The sequence below is a fragment of the Linepithema humile genome, chromosome 2, assembly GCF_040581485.1.
Source record: "Linepithema humile isolate Giens D197 chromosome 2, Lhum_UNIL_v1.0, whole genome shotgun sequence".
In the NCBI taxonomy this organism is placed as follows: Eukaryota; Metazoa; Arthropoda; class Insecta; order Hymenoptera; family Formicidae; genus Linepithema; species Linepithema humile.
The window spans coordinates 6812534-6838889 of record NC_090129.1 but is presented as its reverse complement, the minus strand read 5'-3'; the positions used below and the strand labels follow the sequence as shown (position 1 = coordinate 6838889).

General features: G+C 40.9%; 4 protein-coding genes across 4 annotated transcripts; 1 reads left to right on the top strand and 3 right to left on the bottom strand.

Moving 5' to 3' along the window:
* The first annotated feature begins 132 nt into the window (after positions 1-132).
* Positions 133-23914, top strand: LOC105678668 (RNA helicase aquarius). The gene is made up of 15 exons (XM_012378173.2): positions 133-643; positions 763-1408; positions 2006-2184; positions 18005-18118; positions 18456-18559; positions 18918-19029; positions 19119-19332; positions 19436-19484; positions 19593-19828; positions 20225-20612; positions 20924-21172; positions 21257-21614; positions 21886-22142; positions 22219-23353; positions 23426-23914. Exons 1-15 carry the CDS (start codon positions 560-562, stop codon positions 23651-23653), a joined length of 4353 nt encoding a protein of 1450 aa, XP_012233596.1. The 5' UTR covers positions 133-559; the 3' UTR covers positions 23654-23914.
* Positions 2231-5814, bottom strand: mthl5 (G-protein coupled receptor Mth-like 5). Its single transcript, XM_012378179.2, has 2 exons — positions 4676-5814; positions 2231-3987 (listed from the first exon to the last, which is right to left on the bottom strand). The coding sequence occupies exons 1-2, from the start codon at positions 5448-5450 to the stop codon at positions 3335-3337; spliced, it is 1428 nt and encodes a 475-aa protein (XP_012233602.2). The 5' UTR covers positions 5451-5814; the 3' UTR covers positions 2231-3334.
* On the bottom strand, positions 8221-16382 carry LOC105678673 (probable G-protein coupled receptor Mth-like 1). Its single transcript, XM_012378181.2, has 7 exons — positions 15608-16382; positions 11968-12226; positions 11354-11658; positions 11024-11102; positions 10748-10908; positions 10244-10484; positions 8221-10167 (listed from the first exon to the last, which is right to left on the bottom strand). Exons 1-7 carry the CDS (start codon positions 15660-15662, stop codon positions 9969-9971), a joined length of 1299 nt encoding a protein of 432 aa, XP_012233604.1. The 5' UTR covers positions 15663-16382; the 3' UTR covers positions 8221-9968.
* Positions 23811-26356, bottom strand: LOC105678674 (uncharacterized). The gene is made up of 3 exons (XM_012378182.2): positions 26216-26356; positions 25255-25478; positions 23811-24848 (listed from the first exon to the last, which is right to left on the bottom strand). Exons 1-3 carry the CDS (start codon positions 26249-26251, stop codon positions 24026-24028), a joined length of 1083 nt encoding a protein of 360 aa, XP_012233605.2. The 5' UTR covers positions 26252-26356; the 3' UTR covers positions 23811-24025.

The following is a 26356-nucleotide window of genomic DNA, read 5'->3' as shown; positions in this document are numbered from 1 at the left end:
TATAAATTTTAAACTTTCTGTAGGCCTATGATTGGTCCATAATAAAATGTTGGGTAATTAATGCTACACTAACCAATTAAAAGAACCCGCCATACCTGAAAATTTCAAACAAGTAATTTATTCTTCGAATTCTCGCAAACATGTTTCTCGCGGTAGAAATTGTTCGTTATTTCGCGGAAAAAAACAAGTAATATTTACATTAATTTAATAGCATTTATGTTAATGATATGTGTCTACTATTTTTTCAGCACATACTTTATCCTTTCTTGAACCAGTCATTTGTGGATGCATATTTTCCGTATGCATTCGTCAATCGTGAACGAGTGAAGTTCTTTTAAAAGCCGATGTCGTTCAGTTAAATCACTCTTGGAAGTTCGGATAGATTTGCACAAGTGTTGTTATATATGTTCTAGCATGATCTACGCAGTGTTACGCAGTAGCATATGTTATTTGCGTCCAGCGTTGAGTGGCATTGAGTGTTTGTGAGTGCATGCTGTGTGTACCGGTGAATAAAATTAGGTTAGGTTAACTTAACATTCGATTACAATTTGTAAATACGATGGAGGTACAAAACGCACCGCCTGTTAAAAGCAACAATCCCGCTCCGACGGTGGAACAGATCAATGCGGACAGAATTACCCAGGTTAATTTTCTTTATTATTATTTTACTAAAATTTATATTCCTAATTTTGTAATTAGGCAAATTTTTATTGATTTTTGTCATTGTACTTTGTGGCTACATCATAATATTCTATTTTGCAGCTTGCAAATAAGTACTGGGCTCCACACACTACAAATTCACATCTACCATTTAACCCCAAAGTAGTGGAAGATATTTATGTGCAAGAAATATGTGCGTCCAAATTCTCCATTCGGAGAATCATGATGTTGGAGTTTAGTCAGTACCTGGAAAATTTTCTCTGGCCAAATTACGATGCAGAGGATGCTACACGAGCACACACTATGTCTATTGTTGTCATGGTGAACGAGAAGTTCAGAGAGAGGGTACAGGTTTGGGAGGCGTTTGAGAAGAATTCAACGCATTTTGCGGGATTTGTCCAAAAGGTTCTCGAAGCGTGTTTGGAAGATAGCATAATGGATTTTGAGCTAAAGGAACAAACAGCTTTGATAGTATTCTTGAATCACTGTTTTAACTCTATGGAAGTAATCCTAGTTAGAGAGGAGGTTAAGAGATTGGTGTCTCTTGCTATGTGGTTCTCTTTGCAACAAGGTAGAAGAGAACTTGAATTCAAAAGGAATCCAATACTGAAGAAATACTGGAGAATTATAAGGAAAAGGGATAATTCTGTTTCTCCAGAACAAAAGAAGAAACTTGACTGGGAACGTAGATTTTTGCATAAGCTCATGATCAAATTTATGACAATATTAGAAACAGTTTCTGCAGAAGGTATATATTTTTATATATTATCTAATTAAATTATATTTATATTCTTTTAAAAAGATGTACAATTTCTTTATAGGTTTTTTAATAATCTTATTAATTTATATCTTTAATAAAGCCAGGAATTTTAATTGAACATTGACATGAATTTTCAACATGTGCTATAATTTTGTTTATATGAAAAATATATTCTGGAATGTCTTAATAGATTTTATATTTTGTAATATTAATATGATATAACACAAATCTATAGAAAAAGTATTTGATATGTGATAAAAGAAACAAATTATAATATGCAAAATAAGACTAATAATTGATTTGTTCTTTTTAAGCATATATCTTTACTGATAACAGCAAAAATATGACTTATATACATTTTACAATACGCTTTTCTAATTTATTGTAACTAAGATGACTAGATTTTATATTTTTAATAAAACCAGCAATTTTAACAAATCTTAAAAGAAAGTAATGCTAAGAACTTAAGATTTTACTTCATATTCAAGTATGAATATGTATTTTTATGTGTTTATTTTTGATAGAATTTGTAATTTTGGACAAAGTGACTATGAATATATTCTTGTATTTGCGTATTCTTGACAGGACTTGTACTTCCGGATAAAGTACGCTACTGTGAAAGATTTTTGGAGCTGGTCATCGATCTCGAGGCTCTACTTCCTACTAGACGTTACTTCACCACCGTCATGGATGATAATCATCTAGTCGTACGTTGCCAATTATCCAATCTACTGCATCGTCCAGAAGGAAGTTTATTCGGACAGGTAAGTCTTCACAAAATTAATATTACACGGATAGCACATGCTATAATTTAATTAGTTATTTCAATTTTATTTATCGACTGTCTTGTACAAAAATTGGATCACTCTACACATAAATATAAATACTACATAAGTATCATTAAAAAATCAGACCATCAGGGATTGATGTATTTAACTATATTGTGCAACTCATTTGCATAACAAACTTTGTTAATTAGTAATTGAATAGTATTATTGATATTGCACAATATAATTGACTTTTTATATTTAGAAATCAGTACATTTATGGTGAGATGATGTGCTAGAAACATCGATAGATGCTAGATGTCAAAATTGTGAAATGACTTGTGAATTGTGAAATTGATGTCTAAGTAAGCGTACATTTTTATAAGGCAAGAGATTAATTTTGATTTGAGGCACATACAATCGGCAAGTTTGACATATTGATATATTAAAGGCACACGTAATTTTTCCAATGTGCCATAATTCGTTTATCAACAATCTTAATCGATATGTATCTCGTATATTTCATATATAACTTTTAAAAAATTTTTTTTAATTTATAATATCTTTTATCAGTCAAATTTATCTGCTTTTCCGACTCGTATTGAATTTACACATTGGCTTGATTATTACAATATTATTTACAATATTGCCACATTTCTCTCTCCAATTATTGTCTCGAATGTATACATATCTTTTTTTACATATCTTGCACGTTTTGCGTTTGCTTAATGCTATTACACGCATAATACTGTTTCCCGGTGAAGTAAAAAACATATCCATTGATCACACTCTACAAAGAATATCTTTTGGTTTCAATGTATATACCTATATATATTTGCTAAAATCTGCACGCGAGAAATATATGCTTTTATGAGCTATGACTTTGAGATGAATCATGGAAACAAGTGTGTTGAATCCAATCGATATGAAGAATCATATTCTCGATTTGACTGTGAATGCACGCACATACGAGCACATGCTTGTATTTGCTTTTAGCATGGAATGTTTATCGTTCCACTCTACTCTTTATGGCTGTGTGCGCGGTATTTGTACTCGTGACTTAAACGCGTCATCGATTTGCATACAGATCGTACTCGCGACATAGAACGATCGTATTGTGAATTGTTCGTGAGTGACAAACAATGCGTTAATAACCCGCGTTAATGGCAGTCATCTCCTCGCCCCAGTCAAGGCCCTCGGTGTTGTCGCCAACGTCACAACAGTTGCATGTTTTGCTGAGCAGAAACGTGACTCTACGCTGGCCCAACACGCACACATAGAGTACCATTAGCGCTTGCAAGAGATTGACGACGATGTTGCAGTACTCGAAAGCCTTGTACTTGAACTGCGACAACATCAGCGAGAACCAACCAGCGCTCAAGATCACGTAGAGCAAGACGAACATGCGGAAGCTGTACTTCATCTTGTGGTGAATTCGGCCGTACGTGTTTATCCTCTTGATTCTGTTTGCGGTCGTCAGTATCAGACATAGGTCGATTATAACGGCGAAACCGATGCACGTGAACATCACGGACATCCCGAGCAAACCGACGGTCTCCTGAGCGGGGTACATCGGGCCGGCGACAGTGTGCTTGTCCGTCTCAAGAACGAAGTGCGCGAAGAACGCGGTGCCGGCGAGGCAGATTGTCAGACCCCACACCCACGACGAGTAGTAGCAGTACTTCCTGCCGTCGGTCACTCGCAGAAAAACGTTGCGCGACTTAAACGCGTTCCACACGTAGTAGCCCAGCGCGCTGAGCCACATGAAGATCGCCATCAGGGAAACGTATATGACCGTGTCTGGAAAAAGAGAAAAAAACGAAAATGAATGCAGCGTTACTTCCTGCTTTGCAGCGTGAAACGCTTCGGCGATCCGTTTCTCAGAGGCCGTTCAAGTGCTCGCGCTTATTAATCGGTTCTTTCATCGCGAACGCGCTAAGATCATTGAATGACTCACGCATCTCTGCGCGACGCTCAACTTCGCGTATCTTACAAATAGGAGCTAATGGGCTTAGAATGAAAAGGATGTGACCGCAAATTTCACTGTCTCGATGCTTAATGCTATGAGAGAAGATGGTCAATGATAATTCTCTAAAGCGGTATTCAGTATTGTTACATTAACTGTTCGCAATTTTTTGAATAAATCCGAATTATTGGCACATTCTTTTGCAGAAAATTTGATGGAATCAGATGCATCCAATTTTCAATCTTGACTCTCAGAAATTTATCTTTAAAAAAATAAAGATAAAAAATGATTTCGCCAAAATTCTTCTAATATCAAATCGTCGAAATGAACAGAAGACAGGATGCATCATCAAAAAGTTTCTTATTGAAACGATGACATTAGATACGCTTCGACACGGTCTATTTGCCACAGGAAATCTCTTCCGATAATCACTTGCATCCGTTAAGGACGTCTTGAAGACTCGCGCCGCGTGATTCAATCTCTCTCGGGATAAATAACACGTGTCAAGTGAGAACCACGTACCGGCGATAATGAAGCTGATATGACTGCCAAATTCGGTGAATATTCTGACGGTGGAGGCGCACTGGTTGACCACGAGGCAGAGCATCATGCTGGTGATGATGTTGCCGACGAGATCGCGCAGCTGCGGCAGCACGAAGTAGATGACCGCGACGATGAGGTAGCAGGCCATCGATACGGCGTGGAAAGCGGGATCGATTGCGTGCTGCATCAAGTAGTCGGTGTCGGTCCAGTGTACGGCATTGTTTCGCACGCACACCACGGCGTACGTCCCCACCTGGCTATTGTTGCTGTGCATTGCCTGGTCGGCGCAGTAATGCCCAAACGGATAATCGGCGTGCAATCGTTGTACATTCGGATACTCTTTAACGTGGTCGTCCTCGTCAAACACGGCATCGCTGTTATTCTCTGACGCGGTGCACTTGGCATAGTGACGCAGCATGCCGTTCGACAGGAACAACAAGCAGTCCAGCCTATACGAGCCAGGATAATCATACACAGTCCACTCGTGCTCGTTCGGTTTGCACCTCGGTCGTCCGACTTTCAGCTCGTAATCTACTTTGCTCGCTTTATTCGCCTGTTTCACGAACTCCGGCTGCCACTTGGTCTTATTGACTTCCGTCAACGGTATGCAACGTTCGTTCACCAGCATCTCCTCGAGCTCGCAGCACTTACTGATGTTCACGGTCGGCTTTACGTGCTGACTCAACGCAACGGCGAGTGTGCTCTCGGCGATCCAATCGACGGCGAGCAACAGCAACACGCTTCTCGCACACATGACGCTGGAAACGCGCACGGATCTTCCTCTTACGTTCGCATTCGCACTGATCGTTTCTTCGCCTCTCGATTGTCGAAGCGGAAAGGAATTCTGCTGTCGCAGTTGCGTGTTTGCACGATCGATCGTTTCTCGAAGCGTCCGAAGCGTGATTCACTCAGTTCATCACCATGCCATACCTGGCTCCGGTCTGTCCTAGCGGCCACACAATGCCTCCTCTCGCGTTCGCTAGCTACCTCTCCCCTACCAGACTTCGCCGCCATCACATTCCCATCCCCTACCGCGCATCGGGCTCCCCCCTCACTCTCTTGCATCCCTCGACGACCACGGGTGAATATACCTTCGCTTTCATAGCTGCAGTGGCTCTGAACACACAACGGCGGGCGCCGGCATTGCGCTCGGATGCATCTCCGCGCTCCGCTTTCTGCTACGTTTCATTTTTGTTGATGCATTCTTGTCTCTTAATTGTTTGTGCAAAGGATAAAATAAATTTTAAAAAACTTAAAATAGTGTGAAATATATTGAATATATCTTAGTGTTTAGATAATGCAATTTTTTATGCAATTTAATAGTTGAAGATAACCGAAATAAGTAATTAAAGCACTCTGCATCTCAGTGCATAAGAGTCGAACGAATATTTCTTTTCAATATCTGAATCTCAATGTAAGAATATTGAAATAAATGAGATACTTTTTTATGCAATTTAATAGTTGAAAACATTCAAGATAAGTAATTAAAGTACTCTGCGTCAATGATTAAGAGTCAAATGGATATTTTTTTATAACTGCATCGAATATCAATGTGGGACTGTTGAGATAAATGAAATGCTCTTTTATGCAACTTAATAAGATATTACTCTGCGTCGAAGCTTTGAGAGTTGAACGTATATCATTTATTACCAATGAGACAATATTTAATTTGATGAAACCTCTCTGGTGAAATGTCAAAGGATTATCAATGTACGATAACGGTATCAATGAGTGAATGACATGGGAACTAAATTATCAGACTTATTAAGAACGTGATTTATTTTTTCTTTTCTTACTAACGTCAAAACCGTATAATTTTTTTAATCACTCCGATATTTCTTTTGTCGTGCAACATTGATAACTTCTTTGAAATTATTAAAAGTGTTTTTTTTTTTCTCTAAACGCGACAGTTCTATCTCGCGAAATTATCCTTATCAAAATTGCCATTATTTTTCGACCTCTAATATTATTACGTGCGTAATCGCAAAGACGATCCCCCCCCCCCCCCCGCACGTGACACACCGTCAATCTTATCCACCGGATTGTCACAACTCGAAATGATTAGACAAAACAATTACGAAAGTGGCGTGATATTTTTTGCCGAAATTTCGTCGTGAATATTACTATACATAACAAGAAAAGTTCGTGGTATTGGCGTGGTATTTACGTCAACATAGTTGTGTTCTCTAAACTTATTATTTTTTTTTTGTTCTGTCTTTTTGTTACTTATTCTTCGATAAACGAACCTCATTGTGAACTTTAGACATCCAACGGCACACGTAAACACGTTGTACAATTTGCTTATTTCGTCACGTATTTAGAGAAAACAATTCAATAAGGGCTGCATGACAGACAGTTTCGCTGTCATGTATATTCAGATTTGAAAATCAAGGGAAAAAATATTTTCGAGTTCCCACGAGATTTGCGTTGATATGCTACAAATTAAACATGTCTTATTTATCATGCAAATAAAATAGAGAAAAATTTTTAACATTTATTATTCTTTTGAACTTGAAACATACGTAAGAAACGTTTTTGTATATCTGATTTTACTCTCATCATTTAAAAAATGATGGGCTTAATAATGAGTCTTCTGAAAGTTAGATCGAGTCTTGGGTTTCGTCCCACATCATTAGACACCGGTAACTCGCTTTCCCTCTTCTCCTTAGTATACTCTTGTTACAGGACGTGTGCTAAGCATGAATCGCGAGCTGCTCTATTTACGCTCGCAATGCATCATATATGATAGCCGCACATTACTTCTTTTGAGCACTCGAGTCACTAGAGCTTGTATATCCAGTGACAGTATATTTTTGATATTTTTTGCACAGTTTAAATTCGTCGCTCCTTGAGCAAGAATAATATAACCCTTGTTGCAAATAAATAAATTGTGAATCCTTTTATTGCAATTTTCTTCTTTATTGAAGATACATTTAAAGCGTGCAAAAATCATCGCGTTATCTTCTTCTGCCGCTTTCAATCTGTTTACGGTATATTTCATTAGCGCAGCTGTACTAAAGCTTAGCAATTAAGTTCCGGGATTATCATGGATTCATTTTTAAATCTTTAATGTGTTATTATGCTTACCAGTTATGACAGTACACATCGCCAGATGTGTGGACAGATAATATATGCATATTGGCCTTATCTTTTTCTCTCTGTCTTTTCTTGATTCTTTAAACGATTGTTCAATTATGTACACACAAAGCGTTTACTATCAGGTTATCTGGATATAATTAATGAAGCGAATGAAAAATAAATACATAACCACGGGCTAGTGTGACGGATGCTGTATCTACGCATAATAACGCGAATTATTAGCATTCGAAATGTTAATAAGCATTTTAAATAACAAGCTAATTATTAGCATTTGAAATGCTAATAAGATGATTAAGATATTTAACTGGTTTTCAAAACAGAAAAATATGAGAAACTTAATTTTTAACAAAAAAATTTTTAGCTATATTTAAATAATGAATATATTTATTAGAGAAGAAAAAAAACTGCGTTTAAATAGCAATGTCTAGAATTTTGTCGTGATTTATTTTATTGTAGAATTAAATAGCATTATTTTCTGAAAAATATTTTTATACATTTTTGTGCATAGAAACTTTTATATTATTTTGCAAATGCACATGAGAGCATGTAATGCATTGCAGTGGCATCGATTATTTCAGGAGGGTCCGATTTGCTTAACAAATTTCATCCGCATCATGCGATCATGACCTACTATCTATCAGCGTCACTATCAAACTAAAGTGCACCGCGTGAATTTAATTAAGTTCAACATCCCGTGATTTGGTGCGTTAATTGTCAGTGCGACATAATTATGCAAAAAGAAAGATACCAGTTTTTATCTGTAAATTATTCAACTAATTTGAAATTGATCTTTCTTGAAAAAAATATTGAGAAATAATTAAGTCTTCAAATATATTTATCTTAATTTATTTTATCATTCAAGAAATATTTATGTTCAATTTAATTTCGAAATTTATATTTTGGTTCTTCTTGATATTTTTTGCTGTGAAAAAATCAACTTCAAATTGGGCGAAAGGTGATCTACTGCATCTGAAACACTCCTGTTTAATTTGCATCAATGAGCGTATATCGAAGTGGATGACGCGTGACGAGTTATACGTGAAATCAATGGAAGTAGGACGGACGTTGTGTGCGTGTTTACGACACTCGATAAATCACCCGTGGCGATAATTTTTATAAACCTGTTTTCGAGACTCATGCCATTGCGTAGATGAGATTTTGTTAAGAACTTGCACTAACAAGTGCCTCTTACGCGTATTTAATCGAGGCTATTGTTCCCCTCCGCGGTGAAAGCTCCCGGTAGCCTTTGGATTCAAAACACGAGTAGCGTGGCCTTTGTCTCGATGATTGATTTCTCAACAGCTTGTTATATCTGTGTCTCAATGTCGCGGCGTCAAGTTTGCGGCTGGTTTGTTTGCGCGTATGTTTGCCGTACAAACGAAAACCTTGGCGTTTGACGTATATTCGCGATAGTAGAATAAAATACGGCGTGTGAATGGGCCCGGATTTTACGCGCTTTCGTAGGAAATCACACGTCGGTGTGATCGGATGACTCGTCGCCGTCACTCGTTTCCGCGAGTGATTTAAAAACTGAATCACAAGCGTGAAATGATATTACGCATTCGATGAGTAATTGTAATCTGCCTTATATTTTTTTTTTCCTTCACTTCGTCCAGTAATTTGGTTCAACATTTACATAACGTTTACGGAGATTCTTGTAACAGCGCTTAATAATAATAATAATGCACTAATTGTACTAATAATAATGCGCTAATCGTAGAAATAACACACGCCACGCGAGCCGCGGCGATAGGAAACTTACAACGACTTATTTATCGACGACTTGTACACTATCCGTTATCAGCCAAGTTGTGTTTTCGTGTCTCCTACATGTGAGAATAATATCTATAAGGATAATACGTATGTTAAGAAGAGAGATACAGCGACTTCGACTCAATTGCTGACTGATAACAGATTAACATAATGGAGACTGCTTTATATAACGACGAAGATATTCGCGCAAAGAATAAAATACAATGAAGTCTACAAATACGCGCGAGAGACACTTCTAGAATCAAATTAATTAAAACGTGATAACGGCCGCGTTATCTGTGCTTGCCTACAGATAATGTACAGATAATCCGAGACTGTCTTTTCCTAGGTGATACTTTTTACATCTAAAGCACGACGCGATCCGCAGTCCTAAAGATTGCGCGGAGAATATAAAAATGCTTTATCCTTGCTGGGACAGCTCGAGCTCCTCGGGGAGCACCGCCTCGCACTCCTCGTCTTCGTAAGCCGCCCAGGACTTCGGGAAGGCGATGCCGCAAGGCCGCTTCTTCGCCAACAGCTTCCGCACTCGTTTCCGCGTCGCGACCAAAAGCAGGAATATGATGAATCCCTGGAGACCGTTCAACAGGTCCGTCGGGATCCTAGTGGGAAAGAATTCGTAGATTGATAATTGATATAGACACGTGATGTGGATTAATTATTTGAAAGACTGCTCACCAGAACTCGTCCATCTTCGTGTCGATGGCGAATGATATTATTTCGAAGATCCAGGTGATGCCCATCACGAGCACCAGCTTGATGTACAGCAGACACTTGAACCGCAGGACGCGCAACTTGCTGCCGGTGTAATTTCGGTATTGGTGCCACAAACGCCAACTGGTCAGGCCGAGATAGATCATATTTAACGTCAGCAGAATAGTCACCGGCCCGTAAAAGTACGCCCATGTTTGCGCGGTACCTGCGAAGTAAGTCAAGGTGTTTTATCTCAGGTACCTCAAAAAAAAAAAAAAAAAAACGAACCGATGAACAAATCGCTGATTGCTCAAATTTCGACATCGATGTGCATTCGGACGATGTTATGGAATAAAATCTATCATTGAATATTTTCTTGTTAGAGTTTGTTGAAAACAACAATGAAAAGATTATAGAAGAGGCGCGGATGCTGAAGCGCAAAAGATATTACAAATTGATACAGAAAAATAACAAAACTTGGAAATTTACCGGCAAACCAGCAGCTGTACTCGCCGAAGCCGGGCTTCAGATGTTGTCCTTTCAAGTTGTGCAACGTTAACGCGACGATCAGGAAGCACGCTGGACCACCCCATCCCCAGATGCAGTAAGCGTAGTAGAGCGGCTGATCCCTCACCCTGAAGTTTTTAAACCTACAACGAAGAAATTGAGTTTTGAAGAATTCAAGTGTATCTTTGACGACACCGTCGTCGCCGTTCATCACGCACGTCCGGCGTTTCTCGGGCAATTTATTCGTCCGGCACTTACCACACTACGCGCCACACGTTGAAGGCCACGATGTTCATCCAGAAGAACGCGGACATGAAGGCGAAGTACAGTATGAATCCTGAAACACGAATTGGAACGGCGAAGAATTAGAAATTACGAGAGCAGAAATTGAATGGCGATTTAATGGTCGCGAAGATAAAACTGACAAAATCGCAAAAGTAATTAAAATTAATCGCGAAAAGTAAAAATAATTAGATAATGACGCTCTCGTTTGGGCGCGGCTCTTGAGATACTCTCCTCGCTCGAGCTTGCGATAAGTCCTCTTGCACTTATCGGCCGTCTAATTACAAGTATAATTATAAAACGCACCGAGAGTGACGCAGATAGTGTAATCGTCTTCCATAGCCGGCCGCAAGTGCTGAATGGAGAGCACGGTATAGCTGACGACCAGGGTGGTGACGGCGGCCATCATCGCTTTATCCTGGAGCTCCCGCAGCTCCGGCAGCATCACGTACACCGCCAGGGTGGCGATGAGGAAGATGGCCGAGATAATGCTCACGATGCAGATCAGCGTGTTCTTCCACATCCACGACATGCTCTCCTCCAGCAGCTCCTTATCGAAGCACACCAGGGCGATCTCGTCATCGCTGTGCTCCGATTTGGCCACGCAGAATCTAAAAGAATACGCGTAAAATTGATGAATGGAAAAACTCATTAACAGCGAAACATTGCGGCATATCATCAATCACGATTGACATTAATTACGCATTCATGAAGATTCTTTGATTCGTTGTAAACATTATCGATAATTAATTGCGCGATAATAATGCGCCACAATAACAGCGGAAATCATCGGGATCTTTCTCGTGTTTTTCAATAGTTACCGGCACTTTCGTTCCGGTGATATTTTGTCCCGGAAATGCAACGAATTGCCCGCGCGATTGCGCGGATAAAGCGGGCAGGAAGCTGCGGGAATGCATTACCTGTCGTCCGGGATTTTGTCGTCGACGTCCAACACCAGCCAAGCGGTGTCGTCCTCGTGGACGACGGTGAAGTTGTCGCTCTCCTCGGGATCGATGAGGAAGATGCCGTACGGACAGTGCAAGCGAATCCTCGTGCCGTCCGAGCAGTTGGACGCCGTATGCGACCACATTGCGTCCTCCGGGCAGCAGGACACATTGTGGGACGCGCTCGGGGTAATCGAGCACGCGAGCAGGCAACACCACAGCAACCAGAGAGAACCTGCGGATCGTCGCATTTCGATCACCTTGTTACGATGAATTGGCTAAATGTAATAACATATAGTCGCGCAATTATTCTCTAGAAATTGCATCACGCGTGTAAAAACGCGGAATTGATAAGAAATTAATTTTTCACATTAATCAAATTCTTCAAGCGATGGTTCTCGGAAAGAGATTGCCGCGCTCGTAACGATCCTGTAATAAGAATCCCTCTCCGCGCAGGTGTTTTCCTTCGGAAATATAATCTCTTCCATGTATGCGATACATTATTTGTATATAAATTTACGTTGTGTAATGATGTTGAAAAAGAAAACGCGAAATCCGGTATTGAGATGTTGAAAATAGAATCCAGAAAAACTCTCGCACGTATCTCGCGAACATATATTCGCGCTTTAGCGAAGCATTTGCTGTAGAGTTTCCGCGTGCGTCACGCGAGGATCAGGTTGATATCGTTTTTTACTTTTATCTTTCACGATACTATCGCGTGAGCGTATCAGTTCTCCTCCGCGCGGGGGGGACATCGAGATCCGCAGGAAATAATAAATTCACAATTTAGAACACAGGGTTTTTCGTTTCATCCGTGGAGACGAGAGCCGCCGCCGGAGATGAGAAACGAGTGCCAAGAACGCGCATAAGAAACGCAATAGGAACGGTGTACCCCGATAACCCAGTTTAGCGCTAATGGCAGATGTGCGATATGAAACAATCGTTATGAAAGAAGAAGGGATGGCACTGTTAAACTGCTAACTCTTTATTAGCGGGCGCTGGACCGCGCTGCACGCGCACTAGATCTCCGCGCGCGGATACTCGGTCAACGGTGCCGCTCGCCTGCGATTTTGAGATTCTATCTTGCGCGCTGCGCACTCTTCCTCCTGGCCGAAGCGACGAGAAATGCGCGGAGAGAGCGGGCTTTAACGTGCAGCAAATAATCCATCTCGCAAAGAGATTTGCAATGTCACGTCCTTTCGTTACAAAAAATTAAGCCACTCGTTGAATAACTCGATTCGTCGTATTAACGCTGATAATGTTAATCCTCCCACACTTGGATAACTCTTTCTCATGTTTATGTTTTAATTATCCGCGCGATATGCGCGTGTTTCTTCAACTCGCGCATTCTTTGTTTATTTTTATTTTCCTTTTAGCGTTACGCTTCCAGCGATTTAGTGCTCCATTATCGTTATATCTGACTGAGTAAACGCTCCATTAATTTTTGCATTTTTTTTATTTATAATCCATGCGCTATCGGCCCCGTAATCTCGCCGGATAACGTTATTTTTGCCAGTACACTCAACTGGCGCCGTGCATTTTGCGCGTACGTGCCGTGTCGCTCTCGCGACTACTCGAGCTTTCTGGGGCGATCTCTTGACCCGGTCGCCGCAGCTCTCTCGTCGGAAAACATCGAGGTCTTAAACTTTGAACGTAACACCGTGTATCAATAAAGTCCGCGGATCGCTAGTTTCGCTAGTATGTTAACGAGCGAGCGTCATCGTCGTGTAATTTCTAGGAAATCGCGATGTTGAAAGAAAAATTAATTTCAATAAACCGCGCGATTAACCATGAATCTCGTAGGAATGCCGTGAATATTTTCCTCAACCGGTTAACGTAAACACACTATCTATGTTTAGTAGACGTAATTGCCGCAAATCACGTAATGAACGAATGAAATTAACGAGACAATCACGCATTGATATCTCGCCGTGTGTTTGTCCGATGAAGTTTTACGCCAATAAATTACTTCGCACTCATTTAGTTTCGATCGTCGCGTGAGCTCGAGATAAGCGTGCGCATATGACATTAGATATGACATTAGATCGTAAAATTTATGTGGGGCAAAGAAAGCGAAAACGGAGCTTCGTCGTCTTGCGCTCGGCGCGGATGATAGGAAATGTACGAGCGAAAAGAAGTTACAAACTTGACGATCGTCGCTGGCTGATAATATCTCGCGCCAACAGAAACGAACGTTGTTGATAAATTCAACAAGTTTTACTTAATATACCGTGTATCTCTTCGTCAAATTAGCTTTAGAGAATTATGAAACGTCGAGATAAGAGACTTTAATCTCGCCATCCGCTATTTATTTATAGAGACAGGCTTCACGACTTTTCCACGATGATTTATAGTATCCGTTTCTCGACTCGTTTTGAAACCGAACGGCCTCTATCGGATCCGCGTTTTCCGGATGAACAACGAAGTATTGTTTACCCGCAGATGCACGCGCACGTTCGATGTGTACATTAAATATATTGACTGCAAATTAATTATCCGCTAATTAATTTTCCTCGGCACAGCGTCCTCTTTGCCGATGAAATGATGCTGCCAATAGTGATTAAAATTAATTTTCTCAGAAATTTTGATTTTTTTTTCTCTACGCGTGAATCGAAGTCGTTGTACAGATTTTTAGCCCGGCCACGTGTCGTAATTGATAAGTTAATTTATTATCTGCACCGCGCAGGTATTCTACTTCTAATGCACAAAGCTACCGTGCGGATAAAGTTGCGTCTAAGTGAATATTAATGAGCGGAGATTTATGTAAACGAAGTAATTCTGATGTAAACGAGGAATGGAAACATGATCCTGACGCTGCGCAAGGCGCATTTATGAAACGACATCATTAATAAGTCATATTAATACGTAGTATTAATTGATTTCTGATATTGTTTTCTTGGGTGCTCGCATTGTTTTCGTGAAATCACCTACGTGACAAAACTAATATCGGGATATCGATAAAAAACGAACTTTACAACGATGTGTCATACATATATACATCGAGAACTGTTGATCGGCACGAAGGTCTTAAAACATTATTTTCACAGAGGAAAATTCTATTCCGCACTGCGAAGTCTTGCGAAAACAAAATGCAATTGACTCGAAGTGGCCGATTTTTTGTCACATTAGACACAAGCACGCGTGAAACGCGCGCTAACTTATTCTTTTAATTACAAAAGATTATGTATACATATTACAACTCTATTCCAAGAACTCTATCTAAGAAGATAAATAAATATTTTCGACAAAACACAAGAGGAATAAGAAAATACCCGCACTAATCTTCTCAAAATATAAACTGTCAACAAGTACGTAACTTTCGCAATAACAATCGCTCGATAGCGCAAACACATTGAGATAACCGATCGTCGTCGCGGAAAAGCGACAACAATGAATGCCTTTTTAAGATGGGATAAAAATATAATTCTATATATAATTCTATTAATATGAAAATATAATTCTATTAATCAGTAATTCAATTAAGAAAATAAACAATTTCATTAATCATTATTGCAAATCAACAGATATTGGTCCACAGGAGATTTGCAAGAAGATAATGACATATATGTGCAAGGAAGAGAATCAATCACGCGCCAAAATCAAAAAGCTTACGCACCTCTGATCGACGACGTGCCCGGCCGTCTGCTATTCCTCACATCGGACGACAACATTGTGTTTCGCTCTCGTTACCGCATGTCTTCGTGCTCTGTCGACGCGGGGCGAATCTGCTTCTCGCCCAGGTAGCCGGATAAGGCGAGGATGACGCCGGAGATCCCGAGTCTCGTGACACTCTTGCGAAAAAGTCACCGCTTCTCGGTGCACCGCCCTCGATCGGGGTCGACGAACTGTCAAATCGCCCGGTGTTCGATGCCCAAGAAACGACCGCGGCGAGTCGTCCTGCAATTTCCGCAGGAAATTCTGCGACGTTATCCTATGGCTGAACGATAACGGCGAGACCTGTGATTCCGTTGAACTGCGGTTTTCCTTTTTCGCCTTTTCTCGATGACGACGATCGAGATTTGCGCGGTGAACTGAAAATCCGCGGACAAAAAGCAGGAATTAAATGCGCTGCACGGCGCGACTTAATCAGCCCTTATCGATCGTCACGTTTCCCTCGAAAATTCCATAAACTCAAGATCGTTGACGAGATCGTTGCGGAAAAATTTTATTTGCTCAGAACGATCCAGACCGGCGTGTTATCGCAATCGCGAGAAAAGTCCTCGACGCGCGTCACGTGATCTTTTACAGAGAAATCAACGTGCTTTACTGTATCGATACTAAATACTATCGATAAGCGATGGGAGTCGCGGAGAGGAGCGCGCGTTAACGCACTTGCGCTGCGAACGAAACTGAACACGACTGCTCTCTCGGGTGTTTGCAGCCGGTGTACCGTGGCTGGAGATAGGCGCCGATCTTCTCCCACTTTTTTTTTTTACGTCAGGATAGGCACCGTGGAGTGCGAGCCGTGTATTTTTCTTTTCGTCTTACCATTCGCCAAGGCTGCGTCCGTCAGAAACAAGGGGATCGGGAAGGACCGATTTCTTTCAATTTCCGATTTCTTTGCAATCCTTTTAAATGCCGCTGCGCGAGCACACATAGAGATGCCGCACGGCCGTGAAGAGCGAGTGGTGCACGCTATCATACTATAATTTATGAGTGCACTTTGTAGTTATTGGAAATTATGTAGTTTTTTTTTATCGTCTGAATACTTTAATTGATACAATCTATTTCGATTCGCGTTATGTTCACGACTATATTTATGCGACATTATAAAACTACTAAGATCGTAAAATCACTGTGATACGCGACTTTATTTGTTATTTATTATCGTAATTGATCGTAATTTATCGTAATTTGTTATCGTATTTTATCATAATATGCGTATTATCGTAATATGAATTTTAATTATTGGGATCGAAATTATTGAAAACTCCCCGGCTGATTTTCCCGGCTTTTTTTATGATATAAACGCTACTTTGATTAACGTGAGTAATCCAGTATTTTAATTTACATAACATTATATTCGCGTTGTTTTTGCGACATTGATTATAGAGCTTCTGAGAAAGAGTACTGTATTCCAAATGGGACAGGCATCCATATACGTTATCCTGCGTGACGAAGAAACGCGCTAAAGATGTATTGTTGTGCATTTAGCATTGTTTGCATACGTAAACAATAGATAATTGTGTATAATTATCAATAGAACTATCTTTTAAAAATTGTAACACTTAACATGAATGAAGGACAATGATGGGAAGTTCCGACGATTACTGCAATTAATTATTTTTTGCCACGACGCTTTCTGCAGTCGGTTAACCTGAAGAGTCACTTAATATATGGAACATGCATGAGTAACGAGCCGCAGTAATTGGCACGCTCATTAGCAGATGTACTGTTAGCTGCACCGTCTTAGATGTACTGTGCGCTGATTAATCTATCAATCTCCCTCACGAACTGTCAGAGAAATGTAACAGAAACCGTGTAACGGTGTGCATCCCTAATATCCGTCGATTAATGCAAATCAGCACAATCAAATCCGTTCTAAATACATTTAATTAGAATTGAATAGTTTCTATTTAGGTCATCTTGAAATTCGAAAACTTTGCAATCATTTGCGTTTTCTAATGTGCATTTAAAGCAGAGTATAATCAATATGGGAACCTGTGACACGTGTTTCAAGTAACAGTAAATGCTTCAGCTTCTCAACGAACGGTGGCTTGGCTTTCTCGGAAAGACTCATCCTCGAGGAAGAAATCTCGTCCGACGAGAAAAACGATTAACATACCCGCAGCCGGTCCTCTCGTCGGCTACAACGTCGAAGAGACGATTATAAATGCAACGACTTTGTTGATTCTAATTTTATCGATACACCTACACAGACCATATACAAACACTCGAACAAACAGTTTTTCTCTATGAAAAAGAAATGGCACGAGCCACGTGCCAATGCATAAAACGCCACTTTAGATGTCTAGAAATGCACGATTGGGTCACCTTTGCGCTTTCATTGCAGCTCCTGGAAATGCTCAAGTTTTACGCTCGCTTCGAGATCAACGAGGACACCGGTAACCCTCTGACGGATCACGACATGACGCAGCTGCATTATGAAAAAATTACGTCTCTTCAGGTACGTGGAAGCGCCGCAGATGGAAACGCGATAGCGGCTTTATAAATATGCATTTTACAATCTGTGGGATATTCAGCATTACTGGAAAATAACGTTTCTGGTTTTTGCATCATTTCGGCGTTTTGTCTCTACATTACAATTAATATATTACATTTTTGTGTTAATTTTTTGATAGACGTCAATCTCTATCTTTTTTGTTAAACCAGTAGTTGATCAAAGAGAATGGAATTTTAATAGCTATGATTAATCCTAGTTAATGCGTCATTAACATAGTGATGCGCGTATTGTTATATATTTTAGATCGTAAGGCTGACAAGTAACATTTTAAATTCTTTAGAGTGCGGTTTTCGCAAAATTTCCGGACCTGAGGAATTTTGCATTGGCCAACGTAGCCAGTGTCGACGTCAGGGATGCCCTTTACAAGCATTTTGGTTATCTCAGGTAAATTTTTTTGCACATAAAATTATTTATTCCACAAAATATATCAGCGCGTATCTTAGATTTTAAAGCTCTATCAATTTTGTGTGACAACTTTGAGATACGAAGCTGCACATATTTCTATATCTGTCTTTATATTTTTGTTTTGCTAATTTTTGAAAATAAAAATTACAAGAATTCTTAATCTTCAATATAAAACTATGCAATGCACAAATATCAGAATAGTATAATTTTATTGTGAATTATATTGACGTATAAAATGACGCGTAATTTATTCATCATAACAGCGTTAGTATTAAAACACTGCGATTATCCGCGAATTGATCAAACGACGCTGACTAATATCCGCTTTTATTTCCAGTCAGGAGAAACTCAGATCTATCGCGAGTTATTTGAATTTAGTGCCGCCCAAGGAGCGGGAACAGGAGGAGAATTGGTACCGCCTGGATATAGACTTTTTGCGCGAACTGCTGGTGAGTAAGAGAGAAAAGAAAAAGAGCGAGCGTCTCGAGGAGAATCGCGCTGACGAGACCGAGACTGAAAGTGTGCGCTTTGATTTCAGATATCGCGACACGAGCGCAGACCGTCGCAGCTCGAGGAGCTAAATCAAATGCCTTTGTATCCGACCGAAGAGATTATCTGGAATGAGAGCATTGTCCCAACAGAATATTTCTCCGGCGAAGGCTGCCTGGCACTGCCGAAATTGAACCTGCAGTTTCTCACGTTGCACGATTATCTGCTGCGAAACTTCAATCTATTCCGCTTGGAGTCTACATGTACGTAAATAGCGATAAATAAAAGTCCCTGCCGTTTATCATTGTCACACGTCAATTTGTTATTAAGTATCAGTTATTAAACATGTGTTATTGACGTTTACAGATGAAATACGACAAGACATCGAGGATGCCGTAAGCAGGTTGAGTCCTTGGTACGTTAATCGCTGCATAGCGTATTTAGATAATCTTTCTTTCATAGTTGGACGACCTTGCGTGTTCTTCTCGTGTCAAAAATTAATCAAAACTATCGTTGCTTGTAGGCGCGCGGAGGACGGGGGCGTCTACTTTGGTGGATGGGCCAGAATGGCGCAACCTATCACGCAATTCGCGGTGGTCGAAGTGGCTAAGCCTAATGTGGGCGAGAATAGGCCATCGAGGGTCCGCGCTGATATTACGATAAATCTTAGCGTTCGCAAAGAGATCAAATCTGAATGGGAAAACCTTCGTAAGCACGACGTGTGCTTTCTCATCACGGTTAAACCGCCGAATCCTATCGGTAAGATAAAAAAGGATGATGAAGATAGAGAGAAAATTAATTACGGTAAAAAGAAGGTTTACCGGCACAGCATATGTTATGTTATCGTGGCAAAATTCGTCAATTAAGACGATTTGTTAAAAATACTAATTTTATTTGTGTCAAAAATAATTTTGCCAATTGTATCACTAACAATGATTTTTGTTCCGTCATCAGAGCGGATGATTTCGTATTTATTAAAGATAAATTATCTCACACCTCGGCAGCAGAGATTTAATTTGTGCGAAAGTTGGTCGCTTTTCGAATATTTGATATGCATCGACAGTTTTGCTACGACAGAAAAATTTTTTTTGCATGAAATAGTCGTATAATAATAATAGATGACAAAATTCTCAGACAATTGTTACGCTATTGCAGGCACGAAATATAGTCACAAGCTCCCCTTCGTACCGCAAGTGGGCCTAACGACGGTGCGGGGATGCGAAGTCGAAGGTATGCTCGACTCGAACGGTAGGGTGATCGAGGATGGCCCTGAGCCGAGACCGATTCTACCGGGCGACTCGAGGACCTATAGAGTGTGGCTGGACTGTAATCAATATCGGATTGACATGGACAACGCCAGCCACGGCGGCGAGGACGTGTACGAGGGATTCAATATTATAATGCGACGTAAACCTAAAGAGAACAACTTCAAAGCAGTCTTAGAGACTATAAGGGAGCTCATGAATACTGAATGCGTCGTGCCCGACTGGCTGCACGATATAATTCTCGGATACGGTGATCCCGGTGCAGCGTGTTATTCTAGGTATAGAGCTATTATCAATTTATATATCTATACACTAATAACAAAGTATATTTGTCCGATCACTTCAAACGATATCAATTGAAAATGACCGAACAAATCTATCTGAAATTTTAACGATAATATTTTTTCCAGAGCTACATTAATAAAGTTGTACTAATATTTAAAAAATAAAAAATTAATAAAACCAAATAATCACTGATCAATAATTGATATAATAAAATAATTGTTGATTTTGTTTTTTTTTGAAACATAGATTAGAATTTTCCAAAATAATTTACAATTTGATTGACTAATAAATATGTTGATAATAGAATGCCGGATGAAATCGTGACGATGGACTTCAACGATACATTCCTCGACATAGACCATCTACGAGCCAGTTTCCCTCAATACGAAATAAAAACGAATTCCGAGGACGAAGGAAATCTCGTGCGACCGTTCCAGTTGACTTTCGAGGATGTTCTTGGGAAACGCAACAACAAACCGATTGAGAAGATTATCAGAATTAAACCACACGTGCCGCCTAGTAGAGGTCCATATAGAGCGAACGAACCGAAGAAGTTAGTGTTTGCTTTGCTGCAACTTTATTTACAATACGTGTTACCTTTTTTCAAACCAAAGATAAACACATTGTCACATTACAGAAATCAAATTCCCTTCACGCCGACGCAAGTCGAAGCCATAAGAGCCGGGATGCAGCCAGGTCTGACGCTGGTCGTCGGCCCGCCCGGTACCGGCAAAACAGACGTCGCCGTGCAGATCATCTCGAATCTGTATCACAATTTTCCCAATCAGAGAACGCTGATCGTGACGCACTCCAATCAAGCGCTCAATCAGCTGTTCGAAAAGATAATGGCCCTCGATATCGACGAACGGCACCTTCTGCGTCTCGGTCACGGAGAAGAGGCGCTGGAGACGGAAAAGGACTTCAGCCGCTACGGCAGAGTTAATTATGTTCTCGCCAAACGCTTGGACCTGTTGATGGAAGTTCAAAGATTACAAGTATTTATTTCTCATTTTTTTAGCGAATATTACTTTGGAAATAATATTGGGTTGTGTAATTTCGCCCTTTCTTATAGATGGTGTTATTGTTATAACTTCGACAAATGAATATTTAATGAATATTTTTAATATTTAATTTATGTGCTAATGAAATTGCGCTTTACTTGATAAAAAAAGTAAATAGATTTATTGGAAACTTTCAAATTATACTTATTTATTGCACAACCCGATATTAAAATATTGAAAATTATGCAATATGTTTCTTCTTTAGGAATCTCTGAACGTGAAAGGCGATGTCGCGTATACATGCGAAACAGCAGGATACTTCTTCACGTATCAAGTGTCCACGAGGTGGGAACGCTTCGAGACGAGAATCAAACAAAGGCAGCACACGAGTGAGAAGTGCGATTTGCCTTCTATAATCGACGAAGAGTTTCCGTTCCACAAATTTTTCGACAACGCCCCGCAGCCGCTTTTCAAGCGGAATTCGTACGAGGAGGATCTCAAAATTGCGCACAGCTGCTTTAGGTAACAATACATTCGATAAATTCTTACAAGACGAGTAATTACGATTGATTCTGATGAGATGCGATCTGCTGCGCAGGTACATCGAGAGGATATTCGCGCAGCTGGAAGAGTTCCGCGCTTTCGAGCTGCTGCGATCGGGTCTCGACAGATCGAAGTACTTGCTCGTGAAGGAAGCCAAGGTGATCGCCATGACCTGTACGCACGCGGCGCTCAAACGGCGCGAGCTCGTCGACATGGGTTTCAAGTACGACAATATTCTCATGGAGGAGTCCGCGCAGATCCTAGAAATCGAGACCTTCATACCGTTGCTGCTGCAAAATCCGCAGGACGGCTACAATCGGCTGAAACGTTGGATAATGATAGGCGATCACCACCAGCTGCCGCCCGTCATCAAGAACATGGCCTTTCAAAAATACTCGAATATGGAGCAATCGCTGTTCGCGAGGTTCGTGAGGCTGGGCGTGCCTACGGTCGATCTCGACGGCCAGGGTCGTGCCAGGCCCAGCATCTGCAATCTGTACAATTGGCGCTACAAGAAATTGGGCAATTTGGCGCATGTAGAGCGCAGTCCCGAGTACCTGGTGGCGAACGCCGGTTTCATGTACGACTTCCAGCTGGTGAACGTCGAGGACTTTAACGGCGTCGGCGAGAGCGAGCCCAGCGCCTACTTCTACCAGAATCTCGCCGAAGCCGAGTACTGCGTCGCTGTGTTCATGTACATGCGTCTGCTGGGATACCCGGCGGACAAGATCAGCATACTGACCACGTACAACGGCCAGAAGCATCTGATCAGGGACGTGATAAATATCCGGTGCGCGAACAATCCGCTGATAGGCCGGCCGAACAAAGTAACGACCGTTGACAAGTATCAGGGTCAGCAGAACGACTACATCCTGCTGTCTTTGGTGAAGACGCGCGCGGTCGGTCATTTGAGGGACGCGAGGCGTTTGGTGGTGGCGATGTCGCGCGCCCGTCTCGGCCTCTACGTCTTCGCCCGCGTGTCTCTCTTCAAGAACTGCTTCGAGCTGACGCCGGCGTTCGACCAACTGATGCAGAGACCGTTGAAGCTGCAGCTGCTACCGCAGGAGCTCTACCCCACGGAACGACCGTACGACGCCGCGTCCGCGACAGCTCCAATGGAAATCGAGGACATGCCGCACATGGCCAAATTTGTTTATGACTACTATATGGGAAAGGTCAGCGGAATGAAGGTAATTTTCGAGAATGATTTGTAAATCTGTTTCCGTAAACTTTCTTCGATCATTGCTGATCGTCTTTTTTAGGGCTCGCAAAAGATGTGGCAGAAACCTGGAACTATGCAGACGTCGGGCAGCCCGACGCACAAGATTCCCGCTCATCCGGGTGCCGACGACGACACGGACGACGAAGAGGAACCCAGTCAGGAGGACGTTGAAATGCAAGAAGAATCCAAAGAGGAGACGAAGAGCAAATACGAGCCTATACAGAATTTAGTCGAAGATCCACCGAATGAAATAGAAGATGATCATTGAACGGATCTTGTGGTGATGTATCTGTGCGTGTAAAAAGACTAGTTGTGAAGCGTATCGATACTTATCGATTTTACAGTTTGGAAATAGGACGTTCGCTGCGCGACATTGGTATTGTAAGCGGCGGTTTATATTAATCGATCAGTCGGTATGATCAGAATTATTAGAATAATTGTTTTATTACACGTCACTGCGTTACTATACAATGACATATGAAGTCTTCTTACACAACGTATTAAAATAAAATATAGTTTTTATAAGCAATCAGTCGTAGCAAAATTATATTTTGAGCTCACAAAACTCCCGTCAGCGCCATGTCGCTTAAGTACTTCACCGAATTTCACGTCATATTGATGCGAAAAGCACGCATACATCTCACGAGAAGAGATCCATCTTCTTCTTGGTCGGCGTGCCCTTACGACGCGCTTCCAGTCTCTGCAACTTCAGCTTCTCCGGTGTCTTTGTCGTCTCGCTCGACGGGCTCTGTTGTACGCTCGATGGCACGTAACTGTCGTCGAACTTCATCAATTTGCTTGGCGATTTGAAGTCGGGCTCGTACTCTTCTATGGAAGACTTAACGCCTTTGGAATTGGGCACGTATTTCTCCAGAACGTCGTCGGGGATCATCGTGGTGGCACATGGCTCATAAGTCTCGTAGCTAGCCTCCAGTTTTTCGATAGGGTTTGGCACGTAACTTATGATCTCCGCCGCGTGTTTGTTGTCGCACAGAGTCGGCGTGTACTCGTCCGATGTTAATCGCATAGTCTCGAGCATGCTCTTCCGACTGGGCACATACTTGAAGTCCAAACACGGTCTCTTCGGCGCGTCTGGAATGTATTCTTCCAACAACGAGTTTTCCAGATCGTCGGAGAGCTCGTATTCCCGACTTCTCTTTTTTTTCTGGTCCTCTTGCTCCGTCACGGCTGCGTGCGGAATCTCGATCTTTTTCGAGAGAGTCTGCGTCGGTTTCTCGGGTGTTTTCTTCAACCGATCGCATTTTGTGCTGGTCGTTTGGTCGGGAGATTTCTCTTCTTTCGTTCGTTTCGCCGCGTCGTCTTCTGTTTCCACTTTGCACCTCTTTGACGTCTCGTCGCCCGTGTCTCGTTCCACCGTTTTTTCCCGAGCTGGTGATACGTGTACTTTGATTGTAGGCAAGGATGGCATGTCGCTTGTGCATTCTGAATACTCGAAAGTGTAGCTGTAATACGAAATTCATATTACTCACTTTGTATTTTAATAATGACTGAATTTGATCAAACAAACGCAGAAATTTATTATTTTTAGAATGCCATATCTTTTATTTTACTTATTTTTTACAGACAAAAAACTCTTATTTATTTGATAAGACACTAGTCTTATCAAATATATATATTTTTAACATATTAAATTAATTATATTATGTAATAATATATAAAATATAATTCTTCATTTATTTTGTAAATTGATCAGCTTAATTTTTAGGAAAATTTGGAAAATTATTTTTTGAAGGAAATAAAAATAACACTTTATTCAATTAATGAACATTTGGATTACAAACGAGATTAATAAGACCTAAACAACTTATTGAAGAAATTACTCGCGAAATAAAAAAACTGCATTCTTACGTGACTTCCAATTGACGAGTGGACTTTCTCCACTCGCATCCTCGATCCTCGCGATGCGAACCATCGTCCCGACTGTTTCGCAGGACCGCTCGTTGCAATATCTTGTAAAGCGCCGCCCAATCCTCGACCTGCAGCCACTTGTTGGTGATGACCTTACGCTTCTTAATCTCCACAGTTTTCTCCTGCACGGTAACCACAGCGGTCGCAAGGCAATAGTCCGAGACCTGCGAATACAATTTGCGATATACAGAAATGTTTATTATTCGCAAGTTACTGTGTGTGTTTTTTTTTGTAATCATCATAAAATTAATGAACGATTATTGCGACAACATTCGCGTAGTATCTTTAATTATTGTCAGAATGTAAATAGAATGTGCATATGTTCCAATATCCGGACAAAGTGTAAAATACGCATGATACTTTTTAAATAAGAGATTCAGAAATTACTTCTAAAACTGATCAAAAGTACTGTTTTTCAAGCACTATAAAATATTACTTGCTCTTAATAAAATAGCTAACGATTAATCTAAATTGTTTCACATAATAACTTCATTACTGCACACCAGTTCATTGTATAAGATCAACCATTATGTAAATATTGTGCAAATATTTTTTTTTATTAAATAATGACCGTTTTATGTTGTCGGATTGGGTATGTTCCGCTACTGGAACATTTACTATTTACCTTTTATTTGACTGTTCAAAATATACATATACATATATACATATATAGACAGTAGCATATATAATGCCATCACTTGTAGCAATTATTAGCATGCTCAATGAAATATTCCAGGCGGCGATTCAAGATCCCGACAAATATCGCTAATGTGTGATGGAATACCGCTACTCTCTCATCTTCGCAGATATTTATGCACACGCGTGCATCGCACGCGCGCGCGCGCGCGCGCTTACTGACAACCAGCTGTTGACAGCTGTTGCATGCGGTGCGTCTTGATACCTTGATCACTTCCAGATACTGGCCGTCCCGGAACATGTTTGCGCTCAGCGCGCTGGAGTTCGGCGACGACGATAGCGGCGCGAAGCCGTGCACTCACGGCCGTGGCTCCTTCGTTGTTTTGATAGCTGTCCTATGTAGATG